General features: G+C 54.0%; 1 protein-coding gene across 1 annotated transcript in view; it reads right to left on the minus strand.

The window, feature by feature from the left end:
- Positions 1–10,744, minus strand: part of LOC144727976 (sodium/potassium-transporting ATPase subunit beta-1-like) — a 32,686-nt gene extending 21,942 nt beyond the window's left edge. Inside the window, exon 1 of the mRNA XM_078607138.1 lies at positions 10,618–10,744. Within this exon, the coding sequence (XP_078463264.1) occupies positions 10,618–10,720 (103 nt within the window). The 5' untranslated portion in view covers positions 10,721–10,744. The remainder of the gene's footprint in view (positions 1–10,617) is intronic.
- Positions 10,745–18,206: the final 7,462 nt, after the last annotated feature.

Genomic DNA, 18,206 nt, shown 5'->3' on the forward strand with positions numbered 1-18,206 from the left:
GCGGTGCAAGAGTGGGTATCGCGTGTGGAGCTGTATGTGTGTGTGCGCGCACGTTCACGACGGGTATAATACAGGTGCGCGATCCTAGCGTGAGTGGTCAGGGTTGAGTGAGTGCCGCGCAGAGCTGTGTGTGGGTGTGCGCGTACGTAATTAACCATGCCTACTACGCGGACCCGCGGGGGAGGGGAATCCTGGAGCGACGGCTCTCACCCCATGGGTGAAGAACGCAGCAGCGGTTCGCCTAGCAGCGAGGGGGCGCGTAATGAGGTTAACCCGGCCGTTAGGGGTACCGAGGGAGGGATCTCGGGGGCTAGCGACCCTCACATCATCATTAACGTCACCATCAACATCAGCATCAACATCATCAAAACCATCAACATCATCAACATCATCACCAGCAGCAGCAGTAATATGATCGGCATCGGCAGCTGCAGTATCATCTTGAGCATCAGTAGGACGAGTAATATTAGCATTGTTATCAGCAGTGGCAGAATTGTTATCACCATCACCACCACCATCACCATCATCAGCAAAGCGTCTCTGCGCGCCTCGGAGCGCCCGTTTGCTTAACCCGGGCCCGGAGCCAGTGTTGGAGACAATTCCACATTGCCATGACGGGTGCCTGGCTCATAATATACACCCCCCCCCCCACCCCTCGCACTCGCCCCTCTATGTCATCCTCCTCTCTCACTCACCTCTCACCCCCCTCCCTCCCCTCCCCCTCTCTCTCTGATCCCCGTTCCCCCTCTACCCCTCTCACTCACCCCTCTATTTCATCCTCTCTCCCCTCTCACTCACCTCTCACTCACCCCCCTCCCTCCCCCTCTCTCTCTGATCCCCTCTCTCCCTCTACCCCTCTCACTCACCTCTCACTCTCACCCCTCCCCTCCCTCCCCCTCCCTCTCTGATCCCCTCTCTCCCTCTACCCCTCTCACTTTCACCCCCCCTCCCCCTCTCTCTCTGATCCCCTCTCTCCCTCTACCGCTCGCACTCAGCCCCATGCCGCACCCTTTCCATTCACTCGCCCCCTCTGCCGCTCTCACCTGGCGCTCGTCGCCGTGGCAACGGCCAGGTGACCATGGAGAGAGGGGGGAGGGGGGCGGCGGTGAGGGGCGAAGCAACGCATCATCATCGTCATCATCGCACGGCATGTTCTACCCACTGCTGGATGAAGGCCTCCTAAAGCCAGCGGCAATCCCTCACGGTCCCGCAAACGAACAATGAATCCGCACGACGCGACGAATCCATCGCTCCATCTCCGCATTGCTGGGGCAGCATCGTCCCTGCGAGCGCTGTGCCCTGTGCCAGCACGCGGCTGTGACTGCTTGACGATTCTACTTCGACGCCACAGCAATCTCGCACTCGCTGTCTCAACTATGTATATATTGTTGGTAAAGAGCCACTGAGCTACGTAGCGATTTCTCAGGAGCGGCCTGGCTGTCACGAATGACAGCTGAACGAAGTGGCTTGTCATTTGGAAATGTATAGCAGCCAAATACTCCAAACACCAGATGTTGATTTTAAATTTGGAGGGATCGGAGAAAAATCCACGCGACCACGGTGAGAATGAGACACCGCAAACTCCAAATCTACAGCAGCAGGCGTCAGGGTCGCGATCGAACCCACGACCTCCTGTACACCAGGCGAGGTAGTTAACATCTCCTCCCCATCGTGATGATGAAGAGAGAGAGAGACGCAAACTCCAAATCTACAGCAGGCGTCAGGGTCGCGATCGAACCCACGACCTCCTGTACACCAGGCGAGGTAGTTAACATCTCCTAGCCGCCGTTGCGCTGTTTGATTTGCAGCGTCCATCGCTCTGTCTCTCGGTGAGATTCAGAGCCACCAAAACACAGTAAAGACGGAACGTTGGCAGAACGTTGGTCCAACGTTTCCAACCACATGCCAACGTTGTGCGAACGTTTCTATGTTTGCTGGGAAAGCGCAGAAACGTTTGAAACCCCCCCCCCCCCCCCAATAAAAACCGGCCAATATATATTGAAACAACTGCCTTTAAATAAAACAAATCGTCACCGTCTTTGCATGTATTTATATCTCTCCCAAACCCTCACAGTGACACCATTGGAGAAAGAACAAACAACAACAGCAGCACAATCCGCGCGGCGCCGCGTGGACTGGGGAACTGCCGCGGAGTCGTCGCCCTCGGCGAGGGGCGCGGGCCGCGTGCGGGACGAGCCGCGACCTTCACGTGACCGCCACGCGGCCCCCCCCCGCCATCAAACCCCCCCCAACACCATCAACCCCCCACCACCACCCCCCCCACCATCCCCCCCCCCCACCATCAAACCCCCCACCATCAAGCCCCTCCACCACCCCCCACCATCAACCCCCCACCATCAACCCCCCCCACCACCCCCACTATCAAACCCCCCCCACCATCAACCCCCCCTCACCACCCCCCCACCATCAAACCCCCCACTATCAAACCCCCCCCACCATCAACCCCCCCTCACCATCCCTCCACCATCAAACCCCCCCCCACCACCATCCCCCCACCACCAGCCCCCCCACCACCATCCCCCCTCTCACCATCTCATTCACGAGACGCGCCTCGATTCATCACGATTTGTAGTTAAAGGAAAAAAAAATCAACGAATTGCCGTGAGGTGTGTGCCAACGATGAGACACAAACAATCAGAATGTTACAAATCATATCCTAGGGGAAATCCGAGAAGCTATGAAGCTCTTCCCACCCCCACCACCCCCCCCTCACAAATGTCCAAGTAGATGTCCACTCGGGTCTCGTAAGCTCAGCCAGAGGGGAGCTGCTGGGATGGCGGGGTGGGAAGACACCACCGCCGTGCATAACAGGTGCTATAGGCTGCTTTGGGGCTACGATGGGGGTAGCAGAGTGCGGTGCAGCGTAACACATTGTTGTACTGCACTGTCACATGGCGGGACACGGCGTGCCAGGCCCTCATCCAGCAGTGGATTGACAAGCAGGGTGTTGGAGGAGGTGGTGGTTTTGTTTTTAACGAGAAGCCAGTTTTTTTTTTGGCGGAAATTTCCAGCCAATAAGTGGCGCGTTGACGTCACGACGTCGCTCGACGCGTTGACGTCACGACGCCGCTCGACGCGTTGACGTCACCGCGCGGCGGGTGGACCTGTGCGCGGTGACGTCATCGCGCACAACCCGCGTCTCCAAGGGGACCGCGGTGGGCCCGTTGCCACGGCGACGGAGGTACACAATCTAACGTGTAATTGCATAACGTGTGCCCATTGTACATGGACACACACACATAGATACCGCACGCGTGCACAGCACGCGGTGAATGTGAGAAATTCACGCAAATAAAGCCCGATGTAAAGTATATAATAGGCGACGTTTCAGGCAATGGCCCTTCTTCACAGCACCTGAATAAAGAGACTGGAGGAGATACATTTTTTTGTAAAATACGTCTTTTGTGGTGACCAGTTTTTTAATTGGCGAATATTCAGTCCACTGCTGGATGAGTCCCCCCCCCGCCCGCAAACGCCGTGCCGACCGTGGGGGTAGTTTGACCATACTTCACCACACGCTGGTCAGAGCGGGTTGGTGTAAGTCACACGCGCACACACACACGTACAACTGTTACCACCATTCGCCACTTCGACGCAAAAACAGACATCATTCTCCATCATCAACACCATCATCATCATCATCCTCTTGGAACATCATCGTCATCACCATCATCATCCCCGATGGACATCGTCGTCGTTCCGTATAAACATCACCACCAACATCCTCCTCTGTGAACATCATCACCATCCTCATCACTTGTGAACATCATCCCCATAATCACCATCCTCTGTGAACATCATCCCCATCATCACCATCCTCATCACCTGTGAACATCATCCCCATCATCACCCACCATCATCACCATCCTCTGTGAACATCATCACCATCCTCATCACCTGTGAACATCATCCCCATCATCACCCACCATCATCACCATCCTCTGTGAACATCATCACCATCCTCATCACCTGTGAACATCATCACCATCCTCATCCCCCATCATCACCATCCTCTGCGAACATCACCATCCTCATCACCTGTGAACATCATCCCCATCATCATTCCCCCATCATCACCATCCTCCCCGCCCTTCGCGCTTCAGCGCCGACGTCACCCACGGAGGAGGCGGCCGTCAAGGGGGGCGGGAGAGGTCATCGTGGCAGAGATGGAATCGCGAGGGTGGCAGCGACGAGGATTTCATTCGGAGTGGGATGAAGCGAGCGTGCGCTCTGGACGTACAGGGGAGAGCGCATGGAGAGAGCTAGCAGAGAGAGATGAGATGAGAGAGATGAGGGAGGGAGGGGAGAGAGAAGAGAGATCATCTTTCGTGAAATCTTTCATTAATAAAAGGGGGGGGGCACATAAAGCAAAGCATTGGAAAAAACAAAAAACGAAATGATGAACGAAGCAAAGTGCCGACTACACCGAGCATCTTCTTGTTTCCTCTGATCGTAAAAAATAAGAGGAATGGAAGAGAGATGGAAGAGAAACGCGATGGGTGGCAAGGAGGGGAGAGCAGATTTGTGAGAGCGGGGAGAGTGAGGGGAGAGTGATGGGAGAGAGGCCTGATAAAGATGCACATTCTTAGCGCAGAGACAGTGGGATGGGGAGGGAAGAGAAGAGATATGTCGGGGAGAGAGAGAGAGAGTGGGAGGGAGGGAGGGAGAGGTGTGAGGGATAAATAGCGAAGAGAGAGAGAGCGAGCGAGAGCGTGGAAGAAAGAGCGAGGGTTGGGAGATGGCAGAGAGAGGAAATAAATATGGGAGCTGAGAGAGACTTTGCGAGAGAGCGAGAGAGAGAGAGACAGCGAGAGAGAGAGCGATAGAACGAGGGCGGAGCGGCGAGAGGGGACAGAGGGAGGGGGATGCGAGAGGGCGAGACAGGGGAGAGAATTTGGGGAGAGAATTTGGGGAGAGATAGGAGAGCGCGTGGAATGGAGGGGAGAGCGATGGGGAGGGAGAGCGAGGGGGAGGGAGAGCGATGGGGAGGGAGAGCGAGGGGAGGGAGAGCGATGGGGAGGGAGAGCGATGGGGAGGGAGAGCGATGGGGAGGGAGAGGTGAGGGAGAAGCGTGATCAGAAGGGCAAACACGTCTCTCCCCGCCCATCTCACGTTCCACCCCCTCCCCCCAGCCCCCGGCCCCCTCTTTATCGCCAGCAGAGATTGAATTTGAGTAAAAAAAAAAGAGGATTTTTTTTTCAATCCTAGAACGAATTCTATCAATTTATGTATGTTTTTTATACGTATTTAATTATAATAAATTTACGATAAGCGTAAATCATATTTCCGTTTTTTTATCGACATTTTAAGTGGTTAAATCGAGAGAGAGAGAGAGAATATAAAAGACGAAATATATGATAAATAATGCTACGTGTGCTTCCGAATTAATGCGTCGACGCGCACGTGATTTAAATGCGCTGCGGGTGTCGGGGCGAGCGAGACGCGGCTAAGATGCACGTGCCCACGGGAGGACGGGGAACCTCCGGGAGATGGAGCGGTGGAATCGGATCGCGTCGCGACGCCGTGACGTGACGGCGACGACGACGACACTTAGGGAGGTGGCATTCATCCAGCAGTGGAAATGCCGTCGTGAGTGAGCGTGTGGGTATTGTATCTGGGTGTCGTGCGTTTGTGCTGCTTGTGTATGGAGACCGATAGCGTCTCACACGATGACAAAGACCCCCCGTATAGCCTTAACAGACCGCTGGGGCACACACGCCCGTACATGCACGCATCTATATGCATGCACGTACAATGTTGCATATGTACACGCATAGACATGCACACACCCGCTCGCACACACACACACACACGCGCGTGTGAATATACACGCACGCACACCCCCACACACATACGCCGAAACATGCGCGCGCAAACACGCTTGTACATGCACGCATAGATATGCACGTACAACCTTGCACATCAATACCCTTATACGGTACGTGCACACACACACACACGCTTGCAGGTAGCTAAACATCCATACGCCTATGCATGCACAACGCACACGCCCACACGTACGCATACCCCGACATGCACACACATGGACACCCCGATACATGCATAGGCACGCACCTTTACCCATGCACGTACGTGCACGAGCAAAATACATGAACATACATGAACACACCTATGCCGCTGATGTGAGCGGTGAACGGGAATCGAACTTAGGTCGCCGGGTTCGTAGCGCAGTGCACGAACCACTGCTTCCCACATACAGACAAAGAGCCCCCGTGTAGCCTACACAGGCGGTTGGGGCAAGTGCTGTTAGCGAGCACCTATCAAGGCCTGCACGGCGCCCGAGGGAGTGGTTTGGACAGAACCTGGCTCAACCGCCTTTGTCTTCCCAGTGCTGATGTTTACCCACCGCACCAGGTACTCATTTGAGGCTGAGGCGACTTGGGAGAGGCTCAGGACCAGTTTCCGTTACTCGAACTCGGGCTGCCGGGTTCATAGCGTATTGCACTAACAGCTGTGCCACAACTCCGGTACACATGTACAGACACGCACACCTCTACACACACACACACAGACACCTGTACGCACACACACCTGTAGATGCACACTTGTACAACAACAACCGCCATTCGCCACTAAGTGGCGGTGACGTCACCACGACGCTTGTGCCAGGATATGTGCACCTTGAGGCCACGTGAAGTGTCGAACGCCCGCTGGCAGGAGGTCACGGGGCAGACCCAGGTGCCACGGGTCGACTGACTGAGATGACTGAGATGACTGGCTGATGCACAACCTGTGCCCCTACTGTGCCAACTTGCTGTGCTTTAGCCACCCGGCGCTCAGCTCGTTGTTGTGAGCTCCCCTGCCCTCCATTGTTGCTGGAAGGCGACTACCTCCAACTGCCCAGTAGCGTCCTTCACGAGCCTCCTCCACAGAGGTCGATCTTGACACCGCTGGTACCAGTCATCGGCAAGTCCACTCAGCTCCACGTCCGCCTGTATCACATCACTCCATCTCTTCTCTAAGCCGAGCCGCGCCCGTTTAGCCCTCTCTATTCGGCCGAACCAAAGCTTTTTAGGCATGCAGGTGGCTGGGCATGCGGGCAATATGACCCAGCCAACGCAGCCTTGCCTGCTAGAGGAGCTCACCGATGGGACTTTGTCTAGATCGTTTAAGGATTTGTGAGTTCCTCACACAATCCAGCCAGGTTAAACCCAGGATGGATTGTAGACAGGCCAGCCTCAATGTGTCTAACCAGCGTTGATTTTCCATTAGGGAGGTCCACGTTTCGCAAGCGAAGAGAAGGGAGGGCATGGCCGTGGCCGAGAAAACGCTTCGTGTGGAGCGAAAGACCAGGTCGCTTCCACACAGCGTTATGTAGCCGAAGAAAAGATAATGCCACTCGACTGATTCGGAGTGAGGCCTCTGCTGTTAAACCGGAGCCAGTCATGAGCACACTGCCTAGGTATGGAAAACTCTCCACTCTTTCCACAACTGTCCTATTACCAATTGGGAGTTGTGGGGGTGGAGTGCCTGATGCTACAAAATATTCAGGCAAGTGCTTAGTTTAGGTGGGGCTGATGGTAAGGCCCCACCTCTTAGTAGCACGCTCCAGGTTCAGCAAAAGCGTCTCAAACTCCTCCTCTGAGTGAGCAGCAATCACCAGACCATCAACATGGTTGACCAATAGGGAGCCATCCCTTGACCGTACCTGGGCATCGATCAGCCTCCCATTGTATCTGTACCAAATTAATTTTTTTCCGGTACAACCATTGAAGGCTTCACGAACTACGTAGTTGAAATAGATGTTAAATAGTATGGGAGTTAGAGGACATCCTTGTCACGCCCCAAGGTGAACAGGGAATGGCTCTGACTCCCGGCCACGTAGTTTAACCCGGGCCTGCCCACCATCAAGAAGGTCCTTAATGATTGTGAGCAGATAATCGGGGACTCCGAAAGCATGAAGAACAACCCAGAGCCCAGGCCTACTGATGGTATCATAGGCCTTGACCAGGTCAATAAAGCAGAAATGTAGGTCCTGTTGGAATTCCTACACCTCTGCTGTAGCAGACGGACAGAAAAAATATCATCTGTGCAGGACCGCCCTTTCCCGAAACCACATTGGGGCTCCGCAATCCTCCCCTCAGCATGCCTGGCAAGGTGATGTTGAATAATCCATGCCAGGACCTTTCCCGCCACACTGAGGAGGGAGATGTCCCTGTAGTTTCTACAATCTGTGCAGTCCCCCTTCTTAAACAGAGGGACCACCAGGGCATCCTTCCAATCCTGTGGAACCTGTCCAGTGGCCCAGACTGTTATTATGATGTTATATAGGGCAGTCTGCGCACAAACGCCACCTTCCCTCAGCTTTTTCTCAGCCTGCCAGAACATCTCCTCTGTCAGCTAGGGTGTCTGGGGAGGTTTAGACCGTGCACCCAAAGCAACCATTGCAGCTGCATGAGCCACACTTCTAAACCTTGCCCATTTCCCCTCGGCATCAGGAGCAGTGGGAGACGATGCCAACCTCAGTTGCAAGCGATGATGACATTCTCGCTTGAAACTTTCACCAGCTACCTGAGGCCACTGTGGGTTTGAACGGGGTCCTGGATGTACACCCACCACCGGAGTGGAAGAGTGGCAGGAGCATCTTGCAGATGACAAGTTGATGGTCAGTGGGCAGATCAGCTCCACCGTAGGTCCTCGTGTCAAGGACATGGGCCTGCATCCGCTGATCCGTCACAACATAGTCCAGAAGATGTTCTTGCGTGGACCCAGCGTGTATCCATTATGTTGTGTGGATGCGCCGATGCCGGAACAGCGTGTTGGTGATTACAAGCCCATGGGCTGCACATAAGTCTATCAGCCTCCTACCGATGTTATTGAGCTGATCTGGCCCATGCATTCCATCTCTCCAGACCAGGCGCCAACATCATGACCCACTCGAGCATTAAAGTCACCTAACAGGATGACTATATCCCGACGGGCCACTTTAGCTCGCACCTGTGACAGGAGGTCATAGAAGGCATCTGACTCATCGGCCTTGCCTGCATCCCTCTACTGATGTTCATCTTCGGTAGGGGCATAAGTAACTACGACCACCACTCCTCCCCTCTGGTTGGTGGGAAGGCGAGCCCAAAGTAGCTTACAGCTTCCCACATCTCACCGCCACGCTCCCATGCCTCCTTAATTATTTTTCTTCAGAAGAAGAGCCACCCCCTGTTGTTTGGCAGTCTCCTACCCCGAGTAGAGGACTGTCCACCCCTCATGTTGGCAGAGGCCAGAGCCAGTCCACCGGACCTTCTGAATGCTGCAGAGATCCAGGCGGTACCATTCCAGCTCCAGACAAAGGAGTGGCAGCCTCTCCTCCGAAGTGAGCGTTCAAACATTCCACGTGGCGAGCCGGAGTGTTTTTTTGTAGTCCAGCAAAACAACCCCTTACCTCCCCGTTGGTGCTGGATGGTAACGCTGTGGTGAACAGTGCCATGGGGGGAGGGCCAATTTAGATTGTCTACTCCCCTCACGACGTTTGAAGCCACCGCAGCGGCCAAAAGGAGCTCCGGACTGGTGCGAGAGGCTAGTAACCCTCCACCTTCAATTAATTACCACAAAACCACGGATAAAATAGAGCTAAGCTTGTGCTGGAGGCCCCGTGGGACAGGCGTCTTTGACATCTCCTGGCCAAACCCTATTTTGCAGAGCCAGGAGACTGAATCCTTACCCTCGGGGTTCCTCCAGAAACACACCTGTACACACACCTGTGCACACACACCTGTACACACACGCACCTGTAGTTGCACACATCATGACAAGCGGGGTACAACAAGTGGCAAGGTGGGCGTGGTGCTGGCTATCCACCCCCTCGTGTGCCGTGTCGGTCTTCATAGGTGCTCGCTATCAGAAATTGCCCCAACAGTCTGTGAAGGCTACGCGGGGCATCTTTGTTGTTTGCAGGGCATGCGGTAGCAGTGCGGGTGTACGTGTGTCGTGGGGAGCGGTGGGGCAGTGGTGAGCGCGCTGCGCTACGAACCCGGTGACCCGAGTTTGATTCTCGCTCACGGCCACCAACACCAGTGACGATTATCTGAACCAGTCATGGGCTTTCCCCTAGGTCGACTCAGCCTCAAATGAGTACTTGGCGCGATGTGCAAACATCGCCACTAGAGAGACAAAGGCGGTCGGGTGCGAGGTTGTCCTAATCAACCCCTCGTGAGTGAAGTGTGAGTGAGTGAGTGAGGTGTCTGTGTGTGTGAGTGAGGTGTGAGGCACGTGTGAGTGAGTGAGTGAGGGAGTGAGTGATGGAGTGAGTGAGTGAGGAGTGAGTGAGTGAGTGAGGAGTGAGGAGTGAGTGAGGAGTGAGTGAGTGAGTGAGGAGTGAGGAGTGAGTGAGGAGTGAGTGAGTGAGTGAGGAGTGAGTGAGGAGTGAGGGAGTGAGTGAGTGAGTGAGGAGTGAGGAGTGAGTGAGTGAGGAGTGAGGAGCGAGTGAGGAGTGAGTGAGGAGTGAGGAGTGAGTGAGGAGTGAGTGAGTGAGTGAGTGAGGAGTGAATGAGGAGTGAGGAGTGAATGAGGAGTGAGGAGTGAATGAGGAGTGAGGAGTGAGTGAGTGAGTGAGGAGACGTGTGCCCCCAGCCTGCCACTCACACCAGCTGGAGCCCGTCCTGCCCAGGATCTGCCTCGTCTCGGGGTTCCACACGAACACCTTCCAGCTGGTCTTCTCTCCCGCGAAGCGATTTGCCGGGTCCATGGCAGCAGCGGCAGCGGCGGCGGTGGCGGCTCTTCACAAGCATCACCATGACATCGGCATCATCATCATCATCACCGGCATCACCATCATTATGGGCATCGCCAGCATCGGCATTATTATCATTAGCATCATCATCAACGGTATTATCATTATTGGCATCATCATCCGACATCATCAGCATCGGCATCATCATCGGAATTATTATGGGAAGCATCATCATCGGCATCGTCATCGGTATCATCATTATCGGCATGACCAGCATCATCGGCATCATCAGCATCATCGCATAATGATAATCGGTATTATCATTATTGGCATCATCGGCATCATCATCGATATCATTATCATTGGAATTATTATCATCGACATCATCATTGGCATCGTCATCATCGGCATCATCATCAGCATCACCATCATCACCATCATCATCACCATTAGCATCATCACCAAAATCACCATCAGCATCACCATCATCACCACCATCACCATAATCATCATAATCAGCATCACCATCATCAGCATCATCATCAGCATCATCATCAGCATCATCATCACGAACATCACCATCATCACCACCATCATCACCACCATCACCATATTCACCACCATCATCACTAACATCATCATCAGCATCACCATCAGCATCACCATCAGCATCACCATCACCACCATCATCACCAACATCACCATCAGCATCACCATCAGCATCATCATCAGCATCACCATCAGCACGACGCACGCAGCGATGGCGCGACACAGCAGTCACATCGAGTCTGTTGCGTAGTTGCAGAGCTTCGCGGTTCAATCGTCGGCCTCCCTGGTTAATACCACTGACGGTTTATTTCACCTTTCAAGAAAGATACACGCGCCCCGTCTGCTTCCCGGAGGACGTTACAAATCCCGTGACGTAGGCGATCGTGTGCCGGCGACTCGGTCCAATTTTGCCAAAATTGACTTTCAAATGACTCACTTGGGAGAATCACATCCCAGCAATCATCGCAGCCCCCCCCTCTTGGCCTTGTGACTTTGTTTCACCGCACAGGGGCAGCTGCCATCAGGGGGTCCCCTAGGCTTAAAACAACAAGCTTGAAACTGAGATGCGATGCAAGCCGCTTTGATTTGCTGAGACACGTGCAAACACGTCCCATACGCACGCGCCTCGTCAGCTTGGTCATCATAATTACAGCTCCCCCACCGACGCTAAGCCCCCCCCCCCCCGTTCGTTGTCAATCCACCGCTGGATGAAGGCCAGTTCAGGTATCACGAGCCAATAATGTGAGCCAGTGTGTTAACCACTGCGCCACCGCTCCTCGCGCTCAGTCTGAACAATGTAATCAGCAGCAGCAGCATTACAAAAAGCTGCTGCTGGTGATGAAGCAGCCCGTCACTAAATCGGCCGGAACGCGACCCGATCTCAAAAGCTGAGCTGGGATTTGAGCCAGAATAATTGGTGGGTTGGTGCCGGCCGTGATGGCTCTGACATGGCCACCGTGAACCCCGAGGCAGGGAGACAGAGGCACCCACGCAGAGGCCAGGCGACTTGAACCACCGAGGAAGTTTTAATTGTGTCCGACCTGGCCACTATGAACCCTCTGAGTGAGAGAGAGAGGAACGGGGGGGGGGGAGATGGACAGGCCATGGTCTCGCAGGAGCTCCTCAAGCGATAAGAGGGCTCGTGGAGCCAGGGCGGGTCGCTGTTGGGCGGGCAATGTGAGCGCACGAGACGGAGGCTGCTCGCAGCAGTCGGCAGGCAGGGGGCAGTGCAGCAAATAGGATTGGTCTTCATGCCCCTCCCCCCACTTATCTCCAGACCCCCCCCGCCCTTCCCCACCCCCCCCACCAGTCTGCACCGACCGACGTGGTGAAGTATGGTCACGTAGCCGCCTACGACCCTCGCGGCGTGGCGAGAAATCTTCGAGCGGCAGTGGAATCACGGACACGGCTCGTATGGCGCAATTAAACTAAATTATTTAAACTATAAACTATTTTTTTTAATTATAATTTTACCAGGTAAGGCCCACTGAGCGATATAAAAAAAATTCAGAAGCGACCGGGCAATTACAAATGATAGCTCAACGAAGTGGCTCATCATCATCATTATCATCACGTGGAAATGTGCAGCAGCCAAAGACTCTAAACGCGCGATTCTAAATGTGGAGGGAAAAACCGGAGGAGCCGGAGAAACATCCACGCGACCACGGGGAGAGAGACACGCAAACAGGCGTCAAGGTCGGGATCGAACACACGACCTCCTGTACACCAGGCGAGCTAGTTAACATCTCCTAGCCACCGTGATGATGAGAGAGAGACGCAAACTACAAATCTACAGCAGGCGTCGTCAGAGTCCAGATCGAACACACGACCTCCTGTACACCAGGCGAGCTAGTTAACATCTCCTAGCCACCGCTGCGTCTCGTCTGTACGTTGATAAAAACGAGCATCGGGCGTGATTCACAGCCCAGCGTCCTCAACGAATCTACCGTTGCACTGAAGGTCAGGGGCCGGTTGATATATCACACTCGCCACTGATGTTCGCCGTGGCCCGGGAATTGAACCCACGTCCCGCGGGGTTCTCAGCAGCAGCAGCAGCAGCGCGGTTTGCCAATAGCCGCTGCGTCATCGCTGCGATCCGCGTCTCGTTTAACCGAATATCGACCGCGGTCAAATCCACCGCTGGATGCATGCCAAACGCACGTCCGCGTAATCCACGTGGACATTTAATTCACGCACGCGATCTCGCATATGTGCACACGTTACGTGTCTAACGTCTGTATTTTTAAAGACACATTTACACGCCAATATCGCTCGCAGACTCGGATCGATATTTACGATAATTAATTCCTGTCTTAATTATGAGTGGTTAACAGGTGTGTGTGCTGCTGTTGCTGATGATGGATGATGATGATGATGATGCTCAAGGTGATGATTTCGCCGCTGATGATGGTGGTGGTGACCTTGACGATATTGGGGTGCTCGGCACGATGCTGGCTGCTGCTGCTGATGATACAGATGATGCCACTGCTGCTGCTGCTAACTGCTACTGCCGATGATGCTGCGATCGCTGATGGCGCCTCTGATGTTAATTACACTGCAACTTGATGCTGCTCATACGACTGATGTTGCTGCTGATGATGGTGGTGATACGAATACCACTCACTCACCATGCAACAACAGTGTCACCTGATGCTGCTACTGCTTCTGCTAACCGCGCTATTGAGGATGTGATTACTGATCCTCCGACTGATGCTGTTGTTGATGATGACGCTGTTGTTGACGATGCTGTTGCTGTTATTGCGTAGCGAGTACCTGAGCGTGCGTGCGTGTAGATGAGGAGGAGGAGCTGGTAGGAGCGGAGAGAAGGAGAGAAGGATCCGCGTCTACCGGCTCTGCTATTTAAACGAGGGAGCGCGTGGGGGGGAGGGAGGGTGGAAGGGGGGGGTTGAAGGGGGGGGGGGTGTACAGGGGGAGTGATGAACGCCGCCGGGGAGAGGGGGGGGGGGTTGAGGGGAGGGGTGGCGTCGAGATGGTGAGAAAGGGGGGGGGGGTGATGGAGAACGGGGGAGGGGTGATGGAGTGTCTGGGGTAGCAACTGGTGAGGGGCGGGGCTGTCGCGAGAGGTGTGGGGGTGTAACGGGTGCGCGTGTTAGTGGGGGAAGGTTTGATAGGGAAGAGGAAAAAGGTGGGAGGGAGGTGGGGGGGGGAGGTGGGGGCAGGTGGGGGGGGGGCGGTCGATGGGGAGAGGGGAGGGGGTGATGTACTGGGGGTCAGAGAGGTAAGGGCGGGAGGTGGGTGTGGAGTGTGGGGGGGTATGGGGGGGGTGTGGGGGGTGTGGTGGGGGGTGTCTGCGGGGGAGATGGATGGCCGGAGGGGAGGGGATCTGGGGTGTGGCTGGAAAAAAAGGGCGATAAGGGGAGGGGGGAAAGGGGGGGATCCCGGGACCGCTTCACGGCACTTTGTGCCCTTCCGAGGAAATGAAATTTAAATTGGAAAAAATCTAAACCCGAAAAAATAGTTCCGTTTGAGATATTCGCTGCGTGCGTGCGCGTGGACGCGCGCGTGTGTGCGCGTGTTCATGTGTACGCAGGTCTTACTCAGCCTTACACGAGGGAGACAAAGGCGGCCGGGCGTGGTTCTGGCCACACACCACCCCCTCGTGTGCCGTGCCGGCCTTCAATATGTGCTTGCTAAGAACACTTGCCATGACAGTCTATTAAAGGCTATGTGGGTAATCTTTATCTCTGTATCGTTGTGTGCGTGTATTGGTGAGCAATCATCACCTGATTCATCTGACCTTGACCTCTGCCTAGGTCAACGTAACCTAAAACGAATATCACCTCTTACAAACAACAAAGTCAAAGCTCTCCCGTGTAGCCCACACAGGCTGTAGGGGCAAGTGCTACCAGCGAGCACCTATCAAGGCCCGGCACGCACACGAGGGAGCGGTGTGGACAGAATAACCCCCGGCCGCCTTTGTCTGACGTTTGCACATCGCACCAGGTACTCATTGGAGACCGAGTCGCCCTGGGGGAGGCCCGTAGACCAGCACAGATGCCGCTCGCCATTCCTGTCCGGCGTGCGTGGGAATCGAACTCAGGTGACTTGCTTGTAATGCAGTGCGCTGCTAACCACGACGCTGCCACGGCTCACCGCACAGCCGTGGGTTCAGCGCAACGTTCAGCGCGACGTTCACAGGACGTTCACAGGACGTTCAGCGCGACGTTCAGCGTGACGTACACCCGACGTTCACCACGCCGTTCAGCGTGACGTTCACACGACGTTCACCACCCCATTCACAGGACGTTCACCACGCCGTTCACCGCGACGTTCACGACGTTGTATATTTGTAGTTTGCGTCTCTCTCTCATCATCATCACGGTGGCGAGATGTTGACTACCTCGCCTGGTGTGCAGGAACTCCTGGGTTTGACCCTGAAGCTGACGCCTGCTGCTGTGTATTTAGAGTTGACATGCCTCTCTCTCTCTCTCCCCCCGTGGTCGCGTGGATTTTTCTCCGGGTCGTCTAGATTTTCCTCTCCACATTTAGAATCAACGTCACGCGTTTAGATTATTTGGCTGCTATAAATGTCCACTTGATAAGCCACTTCGTTGGGCTATTATATGTGGCCAGGTCGCTTCTGAAAAATAGCTAAATAGCTCAGTGGGCCTCATCTGCTAAAATACAAATTTAAGTTAAAAAAATATATATATGTATGTTGAACTTACTTCGCACCGTATGTAGCCAACCGTGATAATCGGAGGTACGAGGAAAGGACAACGAACTAAACACAAAAATAAGTTCTAAAATAAATCAGTTTTTAATCTCGCTTTAAAAGTGCTCAGCTCCAGTGGCTTCCTAACAATCGGAAGGAAGAGAGCGTTCCAGACGGCCGCAAAAGCGCATCTTAAAAACGCGCGTTGTCTCGGACCGTCTTCATTCGACGTTCAGCTAAAAAGCCGCGTGGTGGTGATGGTTGATGTCTCGTGCCGAGATCAGCGAGGTATTGCGTGCTTCACTCGTGGCCAAACACTTTGTGCGTGTGATGAGTGCGACCTGATGATGCAGCCGTTCGACGCAGTATCGTGGTCGGCGGGCGTCGAGAGAGGTAATAACGTGACGTCTCACGCGAGCTCGATAACTATCGGTGGGTGACCTCAGAGAGGTACCAGCGTGGGGGGGGGGGGGACCGCCACGCTGGTACAGAAGAAGAAGAAGCTCTCGCTGTGGCCGTCTCAAGCTGGACGCGTGCAGGCGCTGCCACACGGCGCCGTGGCAGGCGTCAGAGGAAGACCGCTGGCAGGCCGTGGCAGGGCCCGAAAGAGCAGTCGCCCCAGCACCACGGAGACTATATTCTTAGGCTTTTTCAGTAAAGTCACGTAGGTAAAAAATTAAAATTAAAATTAATAAAAGTAAAATAAAATAAGAATAATAAAATTAAAATCACGACGTTTCGGAGGCAACAGGTGGAACCGTCACAGCACGCTTGCTGTATACAGCAATCGTGCTGTGACGGTTCCACCTGAAGACGGAAGCTTGTGTTGCCTCCTAAACGTCGTGATTTTTACTTTAATTAATTTAAATTTTTTACCTACGTGACTTTACCGAAAGAACCAAGAAGATGAATCCCTGCAGTCACGAAAGCTTTAAATCGAAACATAGTGGTACAGTACAACAATGGATACTGCTGCACGGCACTCTGATGCAACCAACATAGCCCTGCATCAGCCTATAGCACCTGCTATGCATGGTGGTGCCCCTCCCCCCCACCACCCATTCCAGAAACTATCCAGGCTTAAACTCTGCTTAGCTTCCGAGATCTGGCGAGACCGGGACCTGCGTGTGTCTCTCTGTCAGGGCCCTGCGTGTGTCTCTCTCTCTGTCAGGGCCCTGTGTGTGTCTGTCAGGGCCCTGCGTGTGTGTCTCTCTCTCTCTCTCAGGGCCCTGTGTGTGTCTCTCTGTCAGGGCCCTGCGTGTGTCTCTCTCTCTGTCAGGGCCCTGTGTGTGTCTCTCTCTGCCAGGGGGTTCACCGTGACCAGGTCGAACACCACACGCAGAGTCCCTCGGCACAATCCACTGGCCCTCCTGCGTGGGTGCTCCTCTCCTCCCGCTCTTGGGGCTCACAGGGTCCATGTCAGAGCCATCACGCAGGCACACAGCCCAGCAACTCAGCGTGCTGTACCTGGTCATATTTATTTTTTAGATAATTAAAAAATTGTGATTTTTTATTCGTATATTTTTAAGTGATTTGTTTAAATTTCGATTTAAAGCTTTCGTGACTGCAGGGATTCATCTTCTTGGTTCTTTCGGTAAAGTCACGTAGAATGGAAATAATAAAATAATAAAAATAAAACATAATAAAATAAAGTAAAACAATAAAGTAATGTAATAATATAACAATACTAGCAGTAGTACCCGGCGTTGCCCGGGTGAAAAATATATTTCTTAATAACCTTACATATATACACACCCTCACCACTCACCACTCACCCTCAGCATTCACCCTCACCACTCTCCCTCACCACTCTCCCTCACCACTCATCCTCACCAATCACACCCTCACCAATCACCACTCACCACTCACCCTCAATACTCACCCTCACCACTCTCCCTCACCACTCACCCTCACCACTCATCCTCACCAATCACACCCTCACCAATCACCACTCACCACTCACCCTCAACACTCACTCTCACCACTCACCACTCACCCTCACCACTCTCCCTCACCACTCATCCTCACCAATGACACGCTCACCAATCACCACTCACCACTCACCCTCAACACTCACCCTCACCACTCACCCTCAGCATTCACCCTCACAACTCTCCCTCACCACTCTCCCTCACCACTCATCCTCACCAATCACACCCTCACCAATCACCACTCACCACTCACCCTCAACACTCACCCTCACCACTCACCCTCACCATTCACCCTCACCACTCTCCCTCACCACTCATCCTCACCACTCACCCTCACCATTCACCC

This window comes from Lampetra planeri, chromosome 27 (genome assembly GCF_965212315.1).
Source record: "Lampetra planeri chromosome 27, kcLamPlan1.2.h2, whole genome shotgun sequence".
Lineage (NCBI taxonomy): Eukaryota > Metazoa > Chordata > Hyperoartia > Petromyzontiformes > Petromyzontidae > Lampetra > Lampetra planeri.